The sequence below is a fragment of the Mobula birostris genome, chromosome 3 (genome assembly GCF_030028105.1).
Source record: "Mobula birostris isolate sMobBir1 chromosome 3, sMobBir1.hap1, whole genome shotgun sequence".
In the NCBI taxonomy this organism is placed as follows: domain Eukaryota; kingdom Metazoa; phylum Chordata; class Chondrichthyes; order Myliobatiformes; family Myliobatidae; genus Mobula; species Mobula birostris.
Genome location: NC_092372.1, coordinates 120,535,055 through 120,558,446, shown reverse-complemented (window position 1 = coordinate 120,558,446; position 23,392 = coordinate 120,535,055). Strand labels below are relative to the sequence as shown.

At 43.8% G+C, this 23,392-nt stretch overlaps 1 protein-coding gene and 1 long non-coding RNA gene across 7 annotated transcripts in view; one reads left to right on the top strand and one right to left on the bottom strand.

The window, feature by feature from the left end:
- Positions 1 to 23,392, bottom strand: part of LOC140195243 (peptidyl-prolyl cis-trans isomerase FKBP5-like) — a 474,319-nt gene that overhangs the window by 313,184 nt on the left and 137,743 nt on the right. For all 5 annotated transcript variants that reach the window (XM_072253271.1, XM_072253274.1, XM_072253272.1 and 2 more), the window contains 2 exons: positions 14,005 to 14,147; positions 2,837 to 2,957 (listed from right to left, as the gene is read on the bottom strand). In XM_072253271.1, coding sequence (XP_072109372.1) covers positions 2,837 to 2,957; positions 14,005 to 14,147 — 264 coding nt within the window. The remainder of the gene's footprint in view (positions 1 to 2,836; positions 2,958 to 14,004; positions 14,148 to 23,392) is intronic.
- LOC140195244 (uncharacterized) lies at positions 1,817 to 23,189 on the top strand. 2 transcript variants are annotated; one of them, XR_011885392.1, is made up of 3 exons: positions 1,817 to 1,834; positions 8,575 to 8,656; positions 23,019 to 23,189. It is a non-coding gene; the product is annotated as an uncharacterized lncRNA (long non-coding RNA). The 2 variants fall into 2 exon arrangements; XR_011885393.1 differs by lacking the exon at positions 1,817 to 1,834 and adding an exon at positions 7,956 to 8,456.

Genomic DNA, 23,392 nt, shown 5'->3' with positions numbered 1-23,392 from the left:
CAGCAGCCATGCCCTGGTGTGTGAAGGTATTTATGCAGCCAGCCCCAACGAGCATCAGCTGCCTCAATTAGTGCTCAACAGGAACAGGAACAGGGTAGACAGGAAAACCTGGAGCAAGGGTCGATGGACCGGACCGTGAACCGAAATGCGGTCTTCATGGACCGGAGCATGAGAGACACTGCATATTTATGACCGCAATTGCCGTATCTACTGCGCTGCCTAATCCGTGGTTGTGACAGTATGTGTAGGTAAATTCCTATTGGAAGACTGTTTTAAGTGCCGAAAATTGTTGAAAGATGAAGGAGGCTCGAGATGAATTGTCCTATGATTAGGCTAGGATTAAATTGGGGGATTGCGATAAATAAATAAATAGATAGATAGATAGATAGGATATTTCTCCTCATAATTGAAACATTCTTTCTCAGGCAATATCCTGGTGAATCTCCTTTGCACTTTCTCCAGCACTGTCACATCCTTTCTAGCAGGGTGACCAGAACTGTATGCAGTAGTCCAATGTTTTATAAAGATGGAGCATGACTCCCCTGCTCTTGATTCAATATCCTAACTAACGATGGCCAATATCTCAGATGACTCTTAGCCACATTACCTTCTTGCACTTCTGCCTTCAAAGATCTTTGGACTTGCACACCAAGGTCTCCGTGCCCTTCATTACTCCCTGCAACCTTACCTTTTAAATATCATACTTTATGCCCTAGCTGGATTAGTGCACCCAAAATGAATCTCAGGATTAATCTTCCTCACTCATTTCTCAGCCTATTTAATCAACCCATCGATATCACCCTGTAACCTAAAGCTGCCCTCTACACTGTCAATAACTCCACCAATCTTCATGTCATCTGCGAGTTTGCACGTCTCCTGCACCCACATCTGAATCATTTACATAGAATCTTCAAAGGCCCCAGCACCCCTGCAGCCAGGCTCAAGACCCAAGACCCCAGGCCTCGAGGATCCCGCAGCCAGACTCAAGACCCAAGACCCCAAGCCTCGAGGATCCCGCAGCCAGGCTCAAGACCCAAGACCCCAAGCCTCGAGGATCCTGCAGCCAAGCTCACGACCCAAGACCCCAAGCCTCAAGCCATGTCATGTCCTTGCCTGGTTCTGGGGTTCGAGCCCGAGGCAAGACCCAGATTCTGGGTCCTTGTCCAGTCTTGGGCTCAGAGTCCGAGCCTTGTCTTGTCTCCAAGCTCAGGCCTCTAGACCCCAGCCACGTCCTGTCCTGAAGCCATGTCATGTCCTTGCCTGGTTCCGGGATCCGAGCCTGAGGCAAGACCCAGGTTCTGGGTCCTTGTCCAGTCTCGGGCTCAGAGTCCAAGCCTTGCCTCCTAGTCCATGGCTCCTAGTCCTGGTCCCGCTTTCCCTAGCCTAATTCTGTGTTCTTGTCCCTGCTCCTTGCCTTAATCCTGTCACGACCCTACTCTAGTCAAGTCCTGTTCCTTGTACTTCAGTGTCTGTGTCTCGCATTTGGTTCCGTTCCCAGCACCTCCCTATGACATACCACTGGTGGATTTTCCAGATTGCTGGATGTTATTAATCCCAACCACACATTTCAGGTTCTCCATGGTATTATAATAACTTCTCTGATGGGGCAGAGCTTGGGATGATGGCACCTAACGGCGACTCCTTTCTTGTATCTTTGGAAACAGCTCTATTTCTATCTCTGATGTCTCTTTTTTTTTCCTTTCAAGGTTCTTTTAAAGACCCCGACCTGCAGTTTCAGGCTGACTTGGGTTCTTTGCGGAAATGGGACCCGCTCTCGGGGCCTCATGATCAGCCGCTTTTCAATGTGCAGAGGACGCAGCCTGGAAGACTAGCGGTCAGTGTGGATTTCCGTGGCTCTGGAGGCGGGTGGATTCAAGGCTGGTGGTGTCATCTCTGACTGATGCGCCGTGGGAGATGGAAGATTGAAAGCAGTGAGCTGGCTACTGGCTGTGTGCCCGGAGACCCGAGTTCTTTGGGCACAGAGCTTGGAAAAAGCGACGCAACAGTCTTTTAACATTATAAATCAATGAGTTGTTTGCTAAGTCTCCCCTCACTGTGAAACAGAGACACCTCTTTTTCCCTTATTAGAGAGAGAACGAGAGAGAGCCTGTGGTATGTCGATTTACCGGATGAACGGGTAGTCTTTGGGATACTGCACGTCTGTGTCTTCATTGATGCTTTGCTGCACGATTGACTGCTCGGTGGAGGGCGCCGATGCCTTTTTTTTGCTGTTGGGGAGGGAGATCATTGCTTTGCTGCTGCTTATGTGAGGAAGGGGGAGCTAGGGGGGTGCTTTGGGGTTCTAACATTTAACTGTCATTCATTCTTTGGGGTACTCCTCTGTTTTCGTGGATGTTTGCAAAGAAGAAGAATTTCAGGATGTATATTGTATACATTTCTCTGACATTAAATGTACCTTTTGAAACCTATTTAAAGTTTAAATGCAGAGCTAGAATTCAGGCCCTTATGAACAGTAAAGAAACTTTGACTATTCGTCGTGCATCCCTCTTAAATCCACCAACCACCTCAGAGCCCTGTCTCACCACTCACCTTCTACCCTTTACACTGTGCATTTCTCCTTTCCACCTCCAGCGGCCATGCAGGGCTTCCCCTACTCTGTTTGCTGCTCCTGATTCCAGCATCTGCCGCCCCTTGTGGCTCCACCTCCATCACTGGCATTTATTCATCTGAAACTTGACCTTTGTGAACAGTGTGAATCGTACTCAGTTTTCCCTCATTGTATTCGATATGCGTGTGAAAACTCTCCAATATTGGAAAGGAAGAATGTTAGAGAGAACAGATACACTCCCACTCATTACGATTTTGTAGAACTTACCTTCCACCGTAGCTCCTTCATTGGGGCTGGAATAACCTTGCCCTTTCTTTTTAATCCTACGGACGATGCCTCCGTCTTCACAATCCGTTAAATCTTCTCCCTTGAAATCCAATAGTTCAATCTGAATTTTAAAAAAATCACTGTTAAAGATGAAACAAAGCAATATTTGGCAATTTGGCAGCAGCTCTGAGCATTGTGATAACTGGTTTGAAAATCTACTCGCTCGTTCATTATGTGCCGAGTTGTACGACATAAATGATCATGGTTTCTCTACAGAAGTCATTTACCATTTCCTTCTTCTGGATGGTGCCTCCACAAGATGAGTGACCCCAGCCATTATCAATACTCTTCAGAGATTGCCTGCCAAGTGTCAATGGTTGCATAACCAGGACTTGTGACATGCACCAGCCACCAGCCACCATCCACTATCTGCTCCCATGAAATCATGTGACCCTGATTGGTGGGGTGGGGAGGCAAGCAAGTGCTACACCTTGCCCAAGGGTGACCTGTAAGCTAGCAGAGGGAAGGAGCACCTTACACCCCTTTGGTAGAGACGTACCTCCAACCTGTCACCCTTCCTCTACGGTCTATTGAACCAATCTTCTATTCACCTTCATGACATACTCTCACCCTGCACCCTCCAGAACAGTAAAACATATAGCGAATTTAACAATGCGCCATTTTCAGGAAGAATATAAAAGCCTAAAAATAGCCCTGCCAGCAGGCATAAGGTTACTTAAGAGTGTGGATGAACAAAGGGACCTTGGGATTCGAATCCATACATCCCTTAAGGTCACTGCACAGGTTGATAGGATAGTTAAGAAAGCCTATGGGATGCTAGGCTTCATTAATGGGGGATTGAGTTCAAGAGTAGAGAGGTCATGTTGCAACTCTACAAATCTCTGGTGAGACCACACTTAGAGTATTGTGTTCAATTCTGGTCACCTCATTATAGGTAGGATGTGGAAGCTATGGAGAGGGTGCAGAGGAGATTTACCAGGATGTTGCCTGGATTGGAAAACAAGTCTTATGAGGCAAGGTTAGCAGAGCTGGGACTTTTTCTTTGGAGCATAAAAGAATGAGAGGGGACTTGATGGAGGTCTACAAGATTATGAGAGGCATAGATAGAGTGGATAGCCAGTACCTGTTTCCCAGGGCATGAATAGCAAACACCAGAGGGCATATGTACAAAGTTAAGGGAGGGAAGTTTAGGGGAGACATCAGGGGTAAGTTTTTTACACAGAGGGTTATGGGTGCCTGGAATGAATTGCCAGGGATGGTATTGGAGGCTAAAACATTAGGGGCATTTAAGAGCCTCTTGGACAGGCACATTAATGAAAGAAAAATAGAGGGTTACGGGGTAGTGTGGGTTTAGGACTTTTTTAAAAGGATTATATGGGTCAGCACAACATGGAGGGCTGAAGGGCCTGTACTGTGCTGTAGTATTCTATGGTTCTATGGTTCTAAGGACAGAATCTTCAGTCATTCAAATACAGAATGGAAACAGGAAGTAAGTCCAACTGAGCCCAAACTGACCATTAAATATCCATTCACTCCAATCTAAAATGACCATTCACACCAATCCATACTGACCACTCACACCAATCCACACTGACCATTCACACCCACTCACACCAATCCTACCCTCGGCCACTTCATTCTACCACATCTGCCCTTTAGACCCTGCCAAGCACCCCCATGTTATGAGAAATAATTTACAGGTGTGAATTACCCAACCAAGTTGCACCTTCTTGCAATGTGGGAGGAAACCGAAACATCCCATGAAACCTACTGGAGAGCATGAAAACTCCACACAGTCAGCCCCGGGGAATGTAAAGCGGAGGTGGGGTGGGGCTGCACATGGAAATGGGGTGTTCAGGGCACAGGAGCTGTGAGTCCGCAGCTCTTTAAATGACATCACTATGACCCCAGGGTCCTTGGCTGATCTTTGATGTCAGTGCCATTCCCCGGCAGTATCCCCATAGTCCTGGGTTGTCTCTCACCGCCCCTGGAGTTGACTTGGTCCTGCTCCAGCAGAATGCGGTGACTCCAGTCACCTGTCCCAGCAGCTCTTGGCCTCTCTCATGAAACACATCCATAATACTTACACAGGCCAAAAGCTTGCTTCACAGATTCCTGTTTCTGACTTCCAACCTTATGCCCTGTACATAGCACTTCTCTTCCTTCAACTACCCACCTAGTCTGAATTTAGACCTTTAAAATTTCAAAACTAAACACACAATAAAACCTCCTAAAATATATACAGATCCTCACCAGCTTATGAATATATGACTTACAGTATGTACAGAACGTACAGGTGTGTGTTTGGGAGATGGGTGGGCTGCATTTGCTAACTGCTGCAGGGCTACACACACCTTCTGTCATGTGGTATCTCAGTCTGTGGTCGTATTACCAACTTACAAATTTTTTGGGTTAGAACGAACATGAGAGGGCACAGTTTTAAGGTGCTTGCAAGTAGGTACAGGGGAGATGTCAGGGGTAAGTTTTTTACGTAGCGAGTGGTGAGTGTGTGGAATGGGCTGCTGGCAACGGTGGTGGAGGCAGATACGATAGGGTCTTTTAAGAGACTCCTGGATGGGTACATGGAGCTTAGAAAAATAGAGGGCTATGGGTACTCCTAGGTAATTTCTAAAGTAAGTACATGTTCAGCACAGCTTTGTGGACTGAAGGGCCTGTATTGTGCTGTAGGTTTTCTATGTTCTATGTTCTAGAACTGCAGAGCTATAGGCTCAAAAACAGGCCCTTTGGCCTAATTCCTCATGTCGACCAAGCTGCTTAACTGCTCTAGACCCATCTGCATTTGGGCCATGTCCCTCTTAAGCAGAGGTTCCCAATCTGTGGCCCGCTGACCCCTCAGTTAATGGTAGCGGTCCAGGACATAAACAGCTTGGGAACCCCTGTTCTGAACCTTTCCTCTCTATCTATGTGTTCAAAAGTCTTTTAAATATCATAATTGTGCCTGCCTCAACCACTTCATCTGCCAGCATGTCTCATATACTCACAGCCTTCTGTGTGAAAAAGTTGCCTCTTGAATTCCCTACAAATCTTCTCCCTCTCACTTTAAACCTAAGCCCTCTAGTTCCCCCCATCCTGTAGCTATTCAATGTAGGTACACCAGTCGTGACTTTACAAGCCTCCACAGGGTTACAAACAACTCTCAGGAACAGAACCTAGGGGTGGGGTGGGGAGTGTGGTTTGGAGTGGGAACTAGTGCTTTCCTGTCATAAAGTGCTATACTTCTCTAAGCTTGCCCTGGTACTTATGAATCTTTAGGATTTTTTCTGGTACCATACAAAGTGATCCAAGATGACACTCAATCATGGATTCCGGTTAGCGATAGGACAGTTTAATATTTCTCATATTTTATTGAAGCCTCCTGACAATACTTGCTTAGTTACTTTTTTTGCAATGAACTTCAACAATTCAAACTTAGTAGCATCTTAATATTAATTCAACTTAATAGCTTTGATTGCAAAACATTTGTGAGAGTGAAGATTTTCAGGACCATTCTGAGAATTTGATAGCTTAGATATAGAGAAAATATTTCCACTGTGGGGGAATACATATCTGATTTCATAAAAATAACTTATTAATAAAGCCAATAATCAGAGGTGAACTTCTTCACCTTAGAGTGACTGGAATTTGGAACATGTTGCGACAATGAATGGTCGGTGTGAAGAACAAAGGTGTTCACGTGGCAAAATGATGGCTTTACAATGAAGATTTGAAGTTTGTTTCCTGGGAGGGTACTCCTCTTCAATGGCAGGAGGCTAGCATGCACACACATGCACAGAACCACAAGTTAGTCTATCTTTTGGATGATTGAGGTAGCACCTGAGCCCCTGCTTACCAGCTGGAGCCTCCTTCACCCTATCCTTGGACACATCATGAGGTGAGGTGTCGAAAACAGAGGAACGTGCTCATTAAATTGGCCTGTGACTTTTTCAAAATCTGATTTACTGTCTGGTATAATCTTGCCACTACCTGGGCATCACTTCAGTCCTTAGAAACAATCAGAAAGATGCCATACAGGAACAGTGACCAGATTATTCACCCATTTCCTCCGCCACACACCCAACACCACCCACCTACAATTTCCCTATCAATTAATTTCCTTCCATTTCTCCACCCATTCCATCTGCCCATCACCCAAGAACTCCTCTCACTGGGTCCCCTCACCAAACGTTCCATCTTTCCTCCACACCTCCCTTATCTGGTTCAATCCTCCACTTTCCTTTCCAATTAGATTCCATTATCTGCAGCTGTTTGTTGCCTCTAGCCCATCCCTCTTCTCTTTCAAACTGGTAACTCCTTCTGTACTCTTTCAGTCTAGATCAGGGGTTCCCAAATTTTTTTCTGTATGTATCGGACCTTTACGTTAACCGAGGAGTCCATGGAACCCAAGTTGGGAACCCCTGGTCGAGAAGAAGGGTCCCAAAATATTGACTGTCCATTTCTCTCCATAGATACTGCCTGACTTCTTTTTGTTTTTGCATCATGTGTCACAGTCCCATTTTTTTTTCATTACATGGATGCCAACAAATTCAATGGTTCAAGATCCTTTCAGCAAAACCCATGAGTCTGATTTAATCAGTAGGAGTACATGACTATGAAAAGAAAAACACCAGATGCTGGAAATCCGAAATAAACAGACAAAATGCTGGAAACACTCGGCAGGTTGGGTGGCAAGAAGCAGTTAACTTATCCAGGCATGGAGAAGTACAGCACAGAAACAGACCCTTTGGCCCTTCTAGTCCATGCCTAAACCATTTAAACTGCCTACCCACCAACGACCTGCACCAGGACCATAGCCCTCCACTGCCCTATTATCCATGCACCTATCCAAGATTCTCTTACCGTTATCAGAGTGGGAGCAGTGGAACAATGCTGAGGCTTCTTCTGAGTTTGATGGAGACATAGCGGAATCACAATCAGACCGGCACATGTCATCAAATCTGTTGTTATGTGGCAGCAGTAAATTGTAATACATAATAATGAAAACTGTCGCTTATGGTCAGAAGTGTATATATATTTTTTAAAAGTTAAATTAAATAAGTAGTGCAATAAGTGAAAAAAAAAGAGCAGTGAGGTAGTGTTCATGGATTCAATGTCCATTCAGAAATCAGATGGCAGAGGGGAAGAAGCTGTTCCTGAATCGTTGAGTGTGTGCCTTCAGGCTCCTGTACCTCCTACCTGATGGTAGCAAGGAGAAGAGGGCATGTCCTGGGTGATGGGGTCCTTAGTGATGCCTGTTTGAGACACCGCTCCATGAAGATATCCAGGATGCTGGGGAGGCTGGTGCCCATGATGGAGATGACTGAGTTCACAACTTTCTGCAGCTTATTCCATCTTGTGCAGTGGCTCCCCCCACCCTCCATACCAGATGGTGATGCAGCCAGTTAGAATGCCCTCCACTGTAAAAGTCTGAGAGTGTCTTTGGTGACGTACCGAATCTCCTTAAACTCCTAATGAAATGTAGCTGCTGTTTTGCCTTCTTTGTAGCTGCATCGACTTGTAGGGTCTAGGTTGGATCCTCAGAGATGCTGACACCCAGGAATGTGTAATTGCTCACTCTTTCCACTGCTGATCCCTCTATGAGGTCTGGTATCTGTTCTATCATCTTACCTGTTCTGAAATTTTTATATAAATTTTATATAAAATGAAATTGCAACAGTAGTTTTTAAAACCTGAAATTTTAACAGTTTCTCTTTTCACAGATGCTGCCTGACCTGCTGATTTTTTCCAGGATCTTCGACTTTTATTTAATCCAAAGATTTGCATCAGTAGATTGAGCACAGGGTAAGTGTAAACGTTGTCTCCTGTTTCACCCAGTGCGGCATTTTAGTACTGATTTGGTAGAGATGGAGCTTTCTAAGATGATTCATGCAGGAGAGAAGCGGGTGGGTGGAAATGGTCTCGGAGGAGTTGAGCAGAAGTTAAAAACATACCAAAGGTACAACATAGCAGCATATCTCATGACCACCGCCAGCTCGCCAGGGTCTGCTGTAAGCGTGACGCATGCCTGAAGCCTGATGTTCACCAATTTTGTTTCCGAAAGGAGTGCATCAAAGTGGAAGGCTAGTTCTTTTGATCATTTTTTCTCTGATAATTTCAGGGACGGATATCACTGTTGGGGAACGGAATGTTTTCTGTGACAGTTTGCTGGTATTGAGTTAAATGTCAGATGTCAAAGCAGTTCCTGCAGACAATGCCCCTTGTGAAGTCTGTGCCAAATTCCCAAAAGTTCATGCAACAGTTTCCAAGCTGAGAGACACAGTCTCTAAAAAGAAGGCTGACCAGATCAAATAGACTTAAATATTGGCACAAGACGTGGAAAAAGTCAGACTTTCAAAGAAACTGTTGACTTTGGTCCCAGATGCTAGATAGAAATCTACAGCTAATGGACATAATAATATACATTAGTGGTTTGTGTGATCTAAGGAATAGGGAGAAATAGAATAAGATGAATCTGATGTATGTTCACGTAAAGGGCAGGATTCCTCAACAAATTACCTCTATGTGCACTGCAGAAACTTTTGATCCCCTCTAGCTAGCAGATAAAGTAAGATTTTTCTCCAGCTTATCACAGTCTCTAGCTCAATGTTAAATAAACACAAGAACATAAGAAATAGGAGCAGGAGTTGGCCATCTGGCCTGTCAAGCCTGCTCCGCCATTCAATAAGATCATGGCTGATCTGACCATGGACTCATCTCCACCTACCTGCTTTTTCCCCATAACCCTTAATTCCCCTACTATGCAAAAATGGATCTGCTCTCTCTTAAATATATTTAATAGTGTAGCCTGGGCAGAAAATTCCACAAATTCATTGCTCTCTGGGAAAAGCAGTTTTTCCTTATCTCTCTCATAAATCTGTTCCCCTGAATTGTCAGGCTCTATCCCCTGGTTCTAGTCTTCCTTATCAGTGCAGACAACTTTCCTGTCCCCAAATTATCAATCCTTTTCATAATTTAATATGTTTCTATAAGGTCTCCTCTCATTCTTCTGAATTCCAATGAGTATAGTCCCAGGCAATTCCATCTCTCCTCAAAGACCAACCCCTCACCTCCACCTTGCAAACACACTTATGTAATGGCCATCAGATCATACCCCTTGTACTGATTTGTGCCATGAATTCACTGACCTTGTTCTGAACACTACCGGAATTCAGATAAATTACACTCTTACAACCTTACACTCATTATCATTGTAGAATCTAGTAACTTGGCATTCTTTCTGTTTGAACTTGCGGTTTGGACTCCACGCTGACTTTCTAACTTTTGCTTTTGGTTCTGCATTACCCCTCTCTGACTGGATTCCCATGCTCTTGGCATATTCCCTTCCCATCAACACTAGCAAACAATCCCCCACTCACATCGTCGATCCCAGTGCTGCCCAGCTGTTCGTTTGTTTGCTATGTGCCGTGGCATATAACATGGGCAATCATGGTCTTATCCATGACGATGATTGTTCGTGGAAAAATTTTCTACAGGAATGGTTTGCCATTGCCTTCTTCTGGGCAGTGTCTTTACAAGACAGTTGACCCCAACCATTATCAATATTCTTCAGGGATTGTCTGCCTGGCGTCAGTGGTCACACACCAGGACTTGTGATCTCATTCAACTATCCAACACCTGCCCCATGGCTTCAGGTCGGAGGGACAGGCAGGCGCTACACCTTGCCCAAGGGTGACCTGCAGGATGGAACGAGAAACTTGTACCCTTTTGGTAGAGACATATCTCCATCCTGCCATCCCAGATGTAGACTGTCCAATTTGTTCTGGACCCACCTCCCCCAGGACCAGTTCCAAATCCTCTAAGAATTTGAACCTTCCCTACTGTATCAGGGATCAAGCACATCTTTATCCTAATTTGCTTTTCCTGACTCGCACATGGCGCGGATAGCAATACTGAGATTATTATTTTTGAGGCGCTACTTTTAAATGTGTCTCCTAGCTGCCTAAGTTTTGTTGTAGGACATCCTCCTGCATTTTTCCCCTACATTGTTGGTGCTTACAATGCCACCCACAACAGGCTGTTCACTCCCCCTCCCAGAATGTGCTGCAGCTGCTCTGAGACCAGAGAGGCAACACACCCAGCCGAGAGTCCTGCTTGCCGCCATGGGAGCTTCTGCCTATTCCACTTACCAGGAAATCCCTTAACACTCTTTCCCTGCCCTCTTGTGAAACTGAAAAAAACTTCAGATACTGTGAAAAAAGAAACAAAAACAGAGAGTGCAGGCAGCAGTGAGCAATGCTGGCAGCACCTGTGGAGAGAGGAGCAGTGTTAATATTTCAGGTACAACATTTTCCGTTTACATTCAGCCATTTCCTCATGATTCTGTTACTTTGCTCTTTGTCTCCATCACGTCCCTGTTAACATCCCATTTCTCCCTAATTCTTCCCTTTCATCCTTTTCCATTCCTCCTTCTTGCTGCCTTCCTTCCTTCTGTCTTTCTTTCTCTTATTCATTTTGTTTGTTTCTGCTTTCAACAATAATTGGCTGCATGTGCACAATACTTTTAACAGCGTAAAATAGCAGTAACCTGGTTGAGGCAGCACAGATTCTTCTAGCCTTGGACAATTGTGCAAGAGGTTTACCTAACCAAAACAAAATAGGTTTAAGGCTGAGATCTAATTGGTATTTCTAAAATTTGACTAGAGATGTCTAGCTGAGGGCACAGCCTCAGAATAGAGGGGCATCCATTTAGAATAGTGATGAGGAGGAATTTCTTCAGATAGATAGATAGATACTTTATTGATCCCAAAGAAAATTACAGTGTCACAGTAGCATTACAAGTGCACAGATATACACTATACAACTTTTAGAAGAGAAGTAAGAATAAAAAAAGTTACCTCAAACAGTCTAACAGGAGAGGGTCATCACTTCCCCAGCTATAGAATGACTCATTGTAGAGTCTAATGGCCAAGGGTAGGAATGACCTCATATGGAGCTCTTTGGAGCAGCAAAGTTGTCCTAATCTATTTGGCGTACAACAGAATTGGAGCTAGCCAGAGAGTGGAATCATTGCCACAGGTGACTGTGGAATCAATGTTATTATGTGTAATTAAGGAGGAGGTTGACAGATTCTTGATAAGTCAGGGCATGAAAGGTTATGGGGAGAAGGAACAAGAATGGGGTTAGAAGGAAAAAGATCAGCCATGATAAAATAGTAGAGCAGACTCAATGGGCTGAATGGCCTAATTATGCACCTATGTCTTATAGTCTTATGGTCTGATGGTCTAAGTGAACAGGACCTGAGGCTGTTTGACACTTTGGGCATCTTGGATGATATTTGAGACTTGCTTTTGACATGTCCCAGATATCACCCTGCCAGCACTAAACAAGAATATAAAGTCCAAGGGAGAGTGGCAAATCAGATCCAATATTAACTTAGACGCAAGACATAAATAATAGTCAACAAGTACTTTATTGTGTGTGGGATGTTCACAAAGAATTCTAGTGCTAGATGTTCAAGATATTCATTTGCCAATGACATAATTATGTGTGCTGTATTTAGAAAAAAGAAATGGCTGTGTACTTGTTACTGAGGAAGAAATTGGCTGACTCAAACAAGATTGTAATGCACTGATAAATAGGCGGGACAATGTCAAACACAGCTAGGACTCTCATGATAAACGGAAAATTACTGGAAAGTATAGAGAAACTGAGGTCTTAGAACGCATGTTTATAAATCGCAGAAAGTTACAGGGGAGGTAAATGGATAAGGTGGTACCTGGGATGAATGCAGTATACTGAGCAAGTAAGGCAGGTTGCTCAGTGATGTAACAGCTAGAACTCTGCCTCACAGTTCCAACAAACTAAACCATAAGACCATAAGATATTGGAGCAGAATTAGGCCATCATGGCTGATCCATTTTCCCTCTCGGCCCCAGCTTCCTGCCTTCTCCCCGTATCCCTTCCTGCCCTGACTATTCAAGAAATGTATCAAACTCTTCGTTAAATATACCCATTGACTTGGCCTCTACAGCCACCAGTGGCAACAAATTCCACTGATTCATCACTCTCTGGCTAAAGAAATTCCTCCTCATCTCTGTTCTAAATAGACATCCCTCTATTCTGAGTTCCTCTGTTCAGTGTCAGTGGAATGGGCTGCCGGTGATGGTGGTGGAGGCGGATACAATAGGGTCTTTTAAGAAACTCCTGGACAGGTACATGGAGCTCAGAAAAATAGAGGGCTATCGGTAACCCTGGGTAATTTCTAAGGTAAGGACATGCTCGGCACAGCTTTGTGGGCTGAAGGGCCTGTATCGTGCTGTAGGTTTTCTATGTTTCTATGTTCTATTCCTCTGGCCTTAGACTCTCCTACAACAGGAAACATTCTCTGCACATCCAGCCTATCGAAGCCTGTCAACATTCGATAGGTTTCAATGAGGTCACCCCTCATTCTTCTGTGTTCCTGCAAGTACAAGCCCAGACTATCAAATGCTCTTCATATGACAAGTCTTTCAATCCCACAATCATTCTTGTCGACCCTGATCTCCGATGATGTCTGTGTGGAGCTACACACTCCCCCTGAGATTGCATTACTTACCCCTCAGATTCTCTGATTTGCAGCAGCATCCTAAACACATGCATTGGTTAACTGGCCAGTCTGCTGATGAATGGCTGAATCTAGGGCGAGCTGATGGGAATGAGGGGAGGATTACTACTATCAGCAAGGGAGTACAGGAGCCTGAAGACTTACACTCAGTGATCTAGGAATATTCTAATCCCCTCTGCCATCAGACTTCTGAATGGTCCATAAACCCATGAACATTATGTCGCTACTCCTCTTTGGCATTATTCATTTATGCATATTTATGACTTACAATCACCTTTATGCCTTGCACTGTACTGCTGCCGCAAAACAACAAATTTCACGAGGCGTCAGTGAAAATAAACCTGACTGAGATACTGGAACAGACTGAGTGTAATTGGGTGCTGATGGTTGGCGTCTTCTCACAGCTGTTTCCTTGCTGTGTGCTGAGAAACTGGCACTTGACCTTTCTGACTGTAATGCACTGTAGCAGGGGTTCCCAACACCATCAAGCAAGGGGTCTGTGGACCCCAGGTTGGGAACCTTTGTTCTCTAGTGATTGGACGTCAAGGTTGACATTGTAAGAGCCAGAAAAGTAAGGCACACCTACCTCAAAGAGCAACGTAGAGTTTGAAGGGACTTCAGGTGGGCTTCCAGCAGTCCCATAGGCATAGTTTGGTTTACAGATCAACTGACAGATCTCCCCTTTCTTCATTGAAGCCACTCCCAGGTCCCATGCTTTTAACACTTGGCCTATAAAAGGAAATATATGTTTCTGCATGCACAGTATTTAAAAATATGGAAGCAATGTCCGGCAGAGAGAAAACTAAGTAGTTTAGAGAAAGGCAAGAGTGGTTGCTGGGGGTAATTGTTCAGATCTGAGGTGGACTGGAGTTTCTTCTTCCCAAGGGTGGTGAAATTTAATTCTCGACCTTGGAGGGTTGTGGAGGCTGTATCATCGAGGCCACATTTTGGTGTGAGTCTCAGGGTTTGCTGGATCTTGGTGGCCGGTGGTAATATTCACTTCTTGTTTAATACTTTATTTAAAGGGAAGGAGATAACATTAAAAAAATATTTATTAAGATACAGAAGAAAACAGGCCCTTCTGTCCCTTCGAACCACACTGCCCAGCAACCCCTGATTTAAGCCTAGCCTGATCAGGGGACAATTTACAAGGCCAGTTAACCTACTAACTGGTACATCTTTGGACTGTGGGAAGAAACCGGAGCACCCGGAGGAAACCCACACGGTCACAGGGAGAACGTACAAACTCCTTACAGACAGCGGCGGGAATTGAACCCAGATCAGTGGTACTCACCACTATGCTACCGTGCCACCATTGAGTATAAGGGAAATGGCGCATAAGAGGAGATGAGGACTGGGGAGGATCTGCCATGGTCATAATGGATGGTGGGACAGGTTTGTGGATTGGAAGAGGTTGGGGATTGATTGACCTATCCCTCCATTTGTTCTCTCGTGCTCTAAGCATCAAATTGGCTGAGACTTTAAAAGATTCTGAGAGGCCCTCATAACCATCTAAAATTAGCTGCCAAAACCAATCAGGAATTTATATGAAAATTCATCCCCAGAGGATATCTTGAATAAGAACTCCCGATCACGAACAACGTTTGAAGCCGCTAACACAGAGACATTTACTGGGTCGCTAAAGGCAAAAAGTAACTGGAACGTATACTGATAAGATGAACTGAAATATGATAGGAGTGGACTTGTGGAGATATTGACGTCAATTACTGGAGACAATTATTTCCCAACACAAACTAAAAACCAAATAAACTGCAGATGGAGGAATGTCAAATGAAAAAGGCAGAATTGGAAACACTCAGGCAACACACACAAAATGCTGGAGGAACTCAGCAGGCCAGGCAGCATCTATGGAAAAAGGTACAGTCAGCATTTTGGGCTGAGACCCTTCGGTAGCGCTGCAGAGAAAAAGACGAGGAGTAGATTTAAAAGGTAGGGGGAGGGGAGAGAGAAACAGAAGGTGATAAGTGAAACTGGGGGGGGGAGGGACGAAATAAAGAGCTGGGAAGTTGATTAGTGGAAGAGATACAGGGCTGGAGAAAGGGGACTCCAATAGGAGAAGGCCATGGAAGAAAGAAAAGGGGGGAGGAGCACCAGAGGGAGGCGATAGGCAGGTAAGGAGATAAGGTGAGAGAGGGAATCAGGAATGGGGAATGGTGAAGGAGAGGGGTGGGGGCATTACCAGAAGTTTCATCAGGTTTGAGGCTACCTAGGGTGTTGTTCCTCCAACCTGAGTGTGACCTCATCGTGACAGTGGAGGAGGCCATGGATAGACGTATTGTAATGGGCATATCTGTTTTTATTTCACATTTTCCCTCAGCAATTACTTAAAGGGAACATTGGTCAGAATCCCAGTGACAAGCAGCTACCCCGATTCTCTGCCCCAGCCTTGCACATAACTTTTGGTTGAGAATGAGACATAAGAAGGCCTCTCCTTTATTTTCCTTTACAATGTTGCTCCATGTTCTTCAACAAGTCTTTCCAAGCTAACATTTTCCAGAACATTCCTCAGAGATATAAACTGTCTAGAATAATCTTAACTATTATTTATGCAAATGGTCAAACACATAATTCTTAAATCAGCTATGTGTCTTGAAGGAGTATTCCTTGCCTGAGGTAAAACATCGTGGGTTCAAGTCTCACTCGGGGATCATGCATGTTATCTGGGGAATACTGTCAGTTGAACTGAACACTGCTCTATCATCCAGAAATAGAGGAGGGAGGGTCTTTGATGAACAGGATGGAGATAGCCAGGTCCTAAAACTCTGCCCTGAAGTACTGCCAAACCAATGTTATGTGGATGAAGTGACTTTCCCCCATAAATGCACCCATCTTCCTTTCTGCAATGTAAAAACCAAATAAGGTAAGAGATTCTCACTGACTTTAATATTTACTGACTTGATATCAAATTTTAGATAAGCACTTAAATAGCAAGGCTAACAAGGATGTGGTCCCAACCGCAAGCAAATGGGGTTCATGTAGATGGACATGATGGACCCAGTCTCTGCACTTACTACTATATAATCTCCGGTTTTCTAACAACCAGTCTCACCTCATCAACTTCATAATTCAGGCCTTTGCATCATGCTTTGACCAGGTTGTGATGAGGTTAGGAGCTGAATGTTTCCTGTGGAATCCAAATTGAGCACCAATGAACTGGTAATTTTAATGCCATTATTGGTAATCTCCTCCTTTGCAGCATTATTGATGACACTCTGCAGTATTTTACTTGATCACATACCACTGGAAGAGAAGTGCTGGCTGGAATTTCCCTGTGCTTCCTGGTCAGGAGAAGAATTCCACATTCTTGTTGTTTTTGTATGTGGGCTTCCTGATTACAAGGGCAACATTTTCTGGACTGAATCTTTTGGTCTACTGAACTATAGCCGGGGCTTTGTTCAGAGTTCAAAGTAAATTTATTATTAAAGTACATACACGTCTCCACAAGACCATAAGGTACAGGAGCACATTGGACCATTGGGCCCATCGAGTCTGCTCCACCATTTCATCATGGCTGATCCAATTTTCCTCTCAGCCCCAATCTCCTGCCTTCTCCCCGTATCCCTTCATGCCCTGGCCATCAAGAATCTATCAACTTCTGCCTTAAATATACATAATGACTTATCTTCTGCAGCTGTCTGTGGCAAAGAATTCCACATATTCATGAATCTCTGGCTGAAGAAATCCCTCCTCATCTCCATTATAAAAGGAAGCCCCCCTTATTCTGAGGCTGTGTCCCCTGGTCTTAGAATCTCCCACCAAAGGAAACATCCTCTCCACATCAACTCTATCAAGGCCTTTCAATATTTGTAAGGTTTCAATGAGATCCCCCTCAATAATTCTTCTGAGTTCTAGTGTATACAGGCCCAGAGCCATCAGAAACTCCTCATATAACAAGCCATTCAATCCTGGAGTCATTTTTGTGAGCCTCCTTTAAACTCTCTCCAATTTCAGCACATCCTTTCTAAGATAAGGGGCCCAAAACTGCTCAAAATTCTCCAAGTGAGGCCTCACCAGTGCTTTATAAAGTTTCTACATTACATCCTTGCTTTTATATTCTAGTCCTCTTGAAGTGAATGCTAACATCGCATTTGCCTTCCTCACTACAGACTCAAACTGCAGCCAAACAGAAAAGGCTCCCTTTGTTCCCACTCTTTACCTCATGCCAATCAGCCACTGCTTTATCCCTGCTAGAACCTTTCCTATAATACCAAGGGCTCATACTTGTTAAGCAGTCTCATGGTGGCACCTTGTCAAAGGCCTTCTGAAAAACCAAGTACACATCAACTGATTTTCCTTTGTTTTCCTGCTTGTTATTTCTTCAAAGAATTCCAACAGATTTGTCAGGCAAGATTTTCCCTTCAGGAAACCATGTTGACTATGGCCTATTTTTTTCATGTGTCTCCAAGTACCCAGAGACCTCATCCTTAATAATCAACTCCAACATCTTCCCAACCACTGAGGTCCTACTAAGAAGAAAAGTTTCCTTTCTTCTGCATCTCTCCCTTCTTGAAGAGTCAGGTGACATTTGCAATTTTACAGTCTTCAGGAATCATTCCAGAATCTAGTGATTCTTAAAAGATCATTACTAATGCCTCTGCAGTCTCTTCAGCCATCTCTTCCAGTACTACGGGGTGTACAGCATCTGGTCCATGATGACTTACCTACCTTCAGACCTTTGAGTTTCCCAGAAACTTTCTGTCTATTAATGGTAACTTCACACACTTCATGCCACCTGACACCTGGAACTTTCACATATTGCTAGTTTCTTCCACAGAGAAGACTGATGCAAAATACTTATTCATTTCATCCTCTGTTTCCTTGTCCCCCATCACTACCCCTCCAGCACTGTTTTCCAGCGGCCCGATATCCACTCTCAACGCTCTTTTACACTTTATGTATCCGAAGAAACTTTTGGTATCCTCTTTAATATTATTGGCTAGCTTACTTTCATATTCCATCTATACCTTCTTAATAATTTTTTTAGTTGCTTTCTGTTGGTTTTTAAAAGCTTTCCAATCCTTTTCATTAATTTTTGCTCTATTATAGGCCCTCTCTTTGGCTTTTATGTTGGATTTGACTTCTCTTGTTAGCCACGGTTGTATCATCTTTCCTTTAGAATACTTCTTCCTCTTAGGGATGGATATATCCTGTGCCTTCTGGATTGGTTCTAGAAATTCCAGCCATTGCTGCTTTGTCATCATCCCTGCCAGTGTTCTTTTCCAATCAATTCGAATTCCTCTGTAATTCTTTTCCTCCACTGTAATACTGAGACATCTGACTTTAGTGTCTCCTTCTTAAATTTCAGTGTAAATTCGATCATATTATGAGCACTGGCCGATAAGTGTTCTTATACCTTAAGCTCTCTAATCAATTCTAGTTCATTGCATAACACCCAATCCAGAATAGCTGATCCCCTAGTGGGCTCAGCCGTGAGCTGCTCTCAAAAGCCATCTCATAGGCACTCTAGAAACTGCCCTCCTGGAGTCGGACACCAACCTGCATGTACTTGTGCACATAACAATAACCTTGACGTCGAGAACGCCGGGTCTTGGACCAGAAAGAGATTGAAATCACTGACTTGTTCCAATATTTGGCTGTACGTGAAATAATGGAAAACAATTTGCTTAAATAAATTCCTTATGTCCATTTAAATATTTACCCTCCTTTTCCATGACCAATTCTCTATGCGACTTGACATTCAGATGTTTGAAATTTGTGTATCCATTTTCGCTCTGAGCAACTGAACCTCCCATTTTTCTGATGATGAGTTACCTTTAAGTGAGAGTTTCCAAGTGATTCTCACTGAGTTACAAATTCCAGACATCCCACCCTGCAAAAACTCATTTCAGGGAGGTAGCACCATCAATTTGCGGGAGACTCCCGGAACTTACGGGATAGGTGAGATGTCTGCAATACAGCAGCTCCTTAGCAGCTAGCCGGCTAGTTTAAATAACGTTAGCTATGCTAATGAATAAATGACAGCTGTTAAACTCACCTCAACATGTCTTTTACAGTCTTAACCCACCATGGGCCATAGGAAAGTCAAACAGTGCAGCGAGCAACACTGTCATTATTTTTGACCCCTATTAGGCAGGGGTACACTTTAGGTTAGTCTGGGGTGACGTACGTTTTATATTTCTTTTTTTTTTGAAACACTCTGCCATGGCGCGCTTGCGCTCTCTCTCTCTCTCTCTCTCTCGTGGTCGCTCGTGCGCTCTCTCTCTCACTTGCTTTCTCTCTCGCGCGCTCTCGCTTGCTTTCTCGCTTGCTCTCACACTCTCTCTCTCTCGCTCGCACGCTCTCTCGCGCTCTTGCTTGCTTTCTCTCTCTCTTGTGGTTGCTCTCGCGCTCTCTCTTGTTTTCTCTCACTCGCTCGCTCTCAAAAAAATTGATTTCCGTGATATTGTGTATAACTTGCGGGCATCAGAGAGCCACTATTCATATGTGGGAGACTCCCGGAACTTCCGGGAGAGGTGGGATGTCTGAAATTCAGCTTCATAAAACTGGGTCTTTCCACCAATGGGAAATCCTGCTCCTACTCAGTTCTTGTGCTTCTTCATATCCTGTCAAATCTGGGAGAACACTGATCAGTGTTGTGTGTTTAATATTTCAGTAATATTTGAGTAATATTGTATATATTGTTTGAGCATTCTTTGTTGCTTAAATAATTCATTATGCGTTTTATGTAAAAGTAAGTGAATTGCATATGTCAAGATGCTACCACATGATATGTATACACCTCACTTGAAGTAAAAATGAAACTAGACACGAGTTGTCTCCCTTCTTCCTTGTCTTCCGTTCAATTAGGTTTTGCGTTTTGGAGTTACAAAATAATCAATATCACTGAAACTCTTGTGACATGCTGGCAAGGTAAAAGATTTCCTGAATTCATTTTAAGAATTTGCACCTCACATATTTTTAAACTGATCCTATTCCAGTTACTGTTAGAAGAATTTGGAATCTACAATTGTTATGCCATTTTTTGCAACTCTCACAAGTTTGCCTGCATGTCTGCTCTTGTTTTTTTTTCATTTACTGGTTTTGTAGTTCAATCTCAAATGTGTGATTGGTCCTTTTCTGTTGCTAAATTCAGCCTGAATGACCCTGGTCATACCCTTGTTTCACAAACATAATTGTTTCCTTGTCCAATGTTATAACCCTTCCCATTTTTGTTTTTAACCCACCCCAACCCATTTAAAAGCTATGCCACAAAGTTGAATTGAATTTCTACCAATTATCTTTAAGTCATGATTTAATAATAATAGAGACATAGAAACATAGAAAATAGGTGCAGGAGTAGGCCATTCGGCCCTTCGAGCCTGCACCGCCATTTATTATGATCATGGCTGATCATCCAACTCAGAACCCTGCCCCAGCCTTCCCTCCATACCCCCTGACCCCCGTAGCCACAAGGGCCATATCTAACTCCCTCTTAAATATAGCCAATGAACTGGCCTCAACTGTTTCCTGTGGCGGAGAATTCCACAGATTCACCACTCTCTGTGTGAAGAAGTTTTTCCTAATCTCGGTCCTAAAAGGCTTCCCCCTCTATCCTCAAACTGTGACCCCTCGTTCTGGACTTCCCCAACATCGGGAACAATCTTCCTGCATCTAGCCTGTCCAATCCCTTTAGGATCTTATACATTTCAATCAGATCCCCCCTCAATCTTCTAAATTCCAATGAGTACAAGCCCAGTTTATCCAGTCTTTCTTCATATGAAAGTCCTGCCATCCCAGGAATCAATCTGGTGAACCTTTTCTGTACACCCTCTATGGCAAGGATGTCTTTCCTCAGATTAGGGGACCAAAACTGCACACAATACTCCAGGTGTGGTCTCACTAAGGCCTTGTACAACTGCAGTAGTACCTCCCTGCTCCTGTACTCAAATCCTCTTGCTATAAATGCCAGCATACCATTCGCCTTTTTCACCGCCTTCTGTACCTGCATGCCCTCTTTCAATGACTGGTGTATAATGACACCCAGGTCTCGTTGCACCTCCCCTTTTCCTAATCGGCCACCATTCAGATAATAATCTATTTTCCTATTTTTGCCACCAAAGTGGATAACTTCACATTTATCCACATTAAATTGCATCTGCCATGAATTTGCCCACTCACCCAACCTATCCAAGTCACATATGGAATCATATTTCCATATGTCTGTCTCTACGCTCAGCTCATCTGGTTCTTCATAACACTCCTTGTTTTAACACTTACAAAGTCCTTGCAAGTCTGCTTTCCAATCTTTGTCATAGTCATAGAGACATAGAACACTACAGCACTGAAAAAAATAAAATCCAATGCAAAATTACCTCTCATAATTTTGTATACCTCTATCAAATCTCCCCTCATTCTCCTATGCTCCAGGGATAAAGTTCCAGCCTATTCATACTTTCCCTATAACTCAGGTCCTCAAGTCCTTGTACTATCCTTGTAAACCTTCTCTGTACTCTTTCAAGTTTACTTATATCTTTCCTGCAGGTAGATGATCAGAACTGTACACAATACTCCAAATCAGACCTCTCCAATGTCTTATACAACTTCAACGTAACATGCCAACTCCTGTACTCAATACTTCGATTTATGAAGGCCTAGGTGTCAAAAGCTCTCTTTACGAACCTTTCTACCTGTGACACAACTTTTAAGGAATTATGGATCTGTAATTGCAGATCTCTCTGTTCTACCACACTCCTCAGTACCCTACCATTTGCCACACAAATCCTACCCTGATTTGTCCTCCCAAAGTACAATAACTCACACTTGTCTGCGTTAAATTCCATCTGCCATTTTTCAATCTGGTTCAGAACCTGCTGCAAGCTTCAGTAGCCTTCCTTGCTGCCTACTACCCCCACACCCCAGCTTAGTGTCATCTCGTAACGTTCTGCCTTCTAAACTCAGCGCCTGCCCCAGATTTCCAGCTTCACACTCTTCCTTCTGAACCAGTGTTCAGCCTGTTGTGGCTGACAGAGCCCATTAGAGCTTGTCCTGACAACAATACAAGAGTGTAGTAACTGGAAGACTAATAGGGAAGGGCAATGGCAAGAAAAGTTTCTCCTGTCTCTAACAGAAAGGTATTGTGTAAGAACACAACAAAAATTACCTTGTTAAAGATAATTTCTAACTTATTAAATGACTGACATTGAGTTAGAAAGGGAAAGCACCTGGGAAAAAGAGGGTTAATATACTAATTGTAGATGTTTAGCCGAAGACTGAAAAGAAGCAAATGTAATCCCTGCTTGACTATTAAAGACCTTCCTCCCACTGTGTTGGAAAGTCTCTGATCCCTTTCTGGCTGTGAATAGGTACAGAGAAAAGGGCAGCCAATCTGATCCAACTAAAGCCGTGACAGTACCTGAATTTTGTAAGCAGAAACTACATGAATGGAGGGAGCATGACAAGAGACCTGGGTGACAATGGTTAGAAACCAGCTGCTGGAGTATCCAAGATGAGAATCGAGACATAATATGAGACTAAAACAAAGACAGGGAGCTAATGATGGCACCAGAGGGCGACTTCTCCCAGCTCATCAGTGAAACAGTTAAATTCTTCCTATTCTAATGACTCTGTTTTCCTTTCCAGGGTGGCTGAGGTTCTATCCGGATCTTTGATCTACAACTGCACTCAACTGAGCAGCGGTTCTGCACAGCAGCATGTTCCTATTCTTGAAGCTCACCGACCGCCCGCATTTTGTTACAGACAGGGAGAGTTTGCTGCCGATTCGCGAGTTGGGGAACAAAATAAAAAGCTTCAGACTGACTATAACATTGAAATAGCGTGTGTTGTCTCCCTTCTTGCTGTGGAAGGAGTGATACCTGTCTCTCCCTTGTTAGTGTGTGAGAGAGAGAGAGAGAGAGCGAGAGAGAGAGCCTATGGGAGTGAACAGATAGTTTTTGATGTACTGTAGACTATGGTCTCTCTTTGGGGGGTTTGTTGTTGCTTGTATGGTGGGTGGT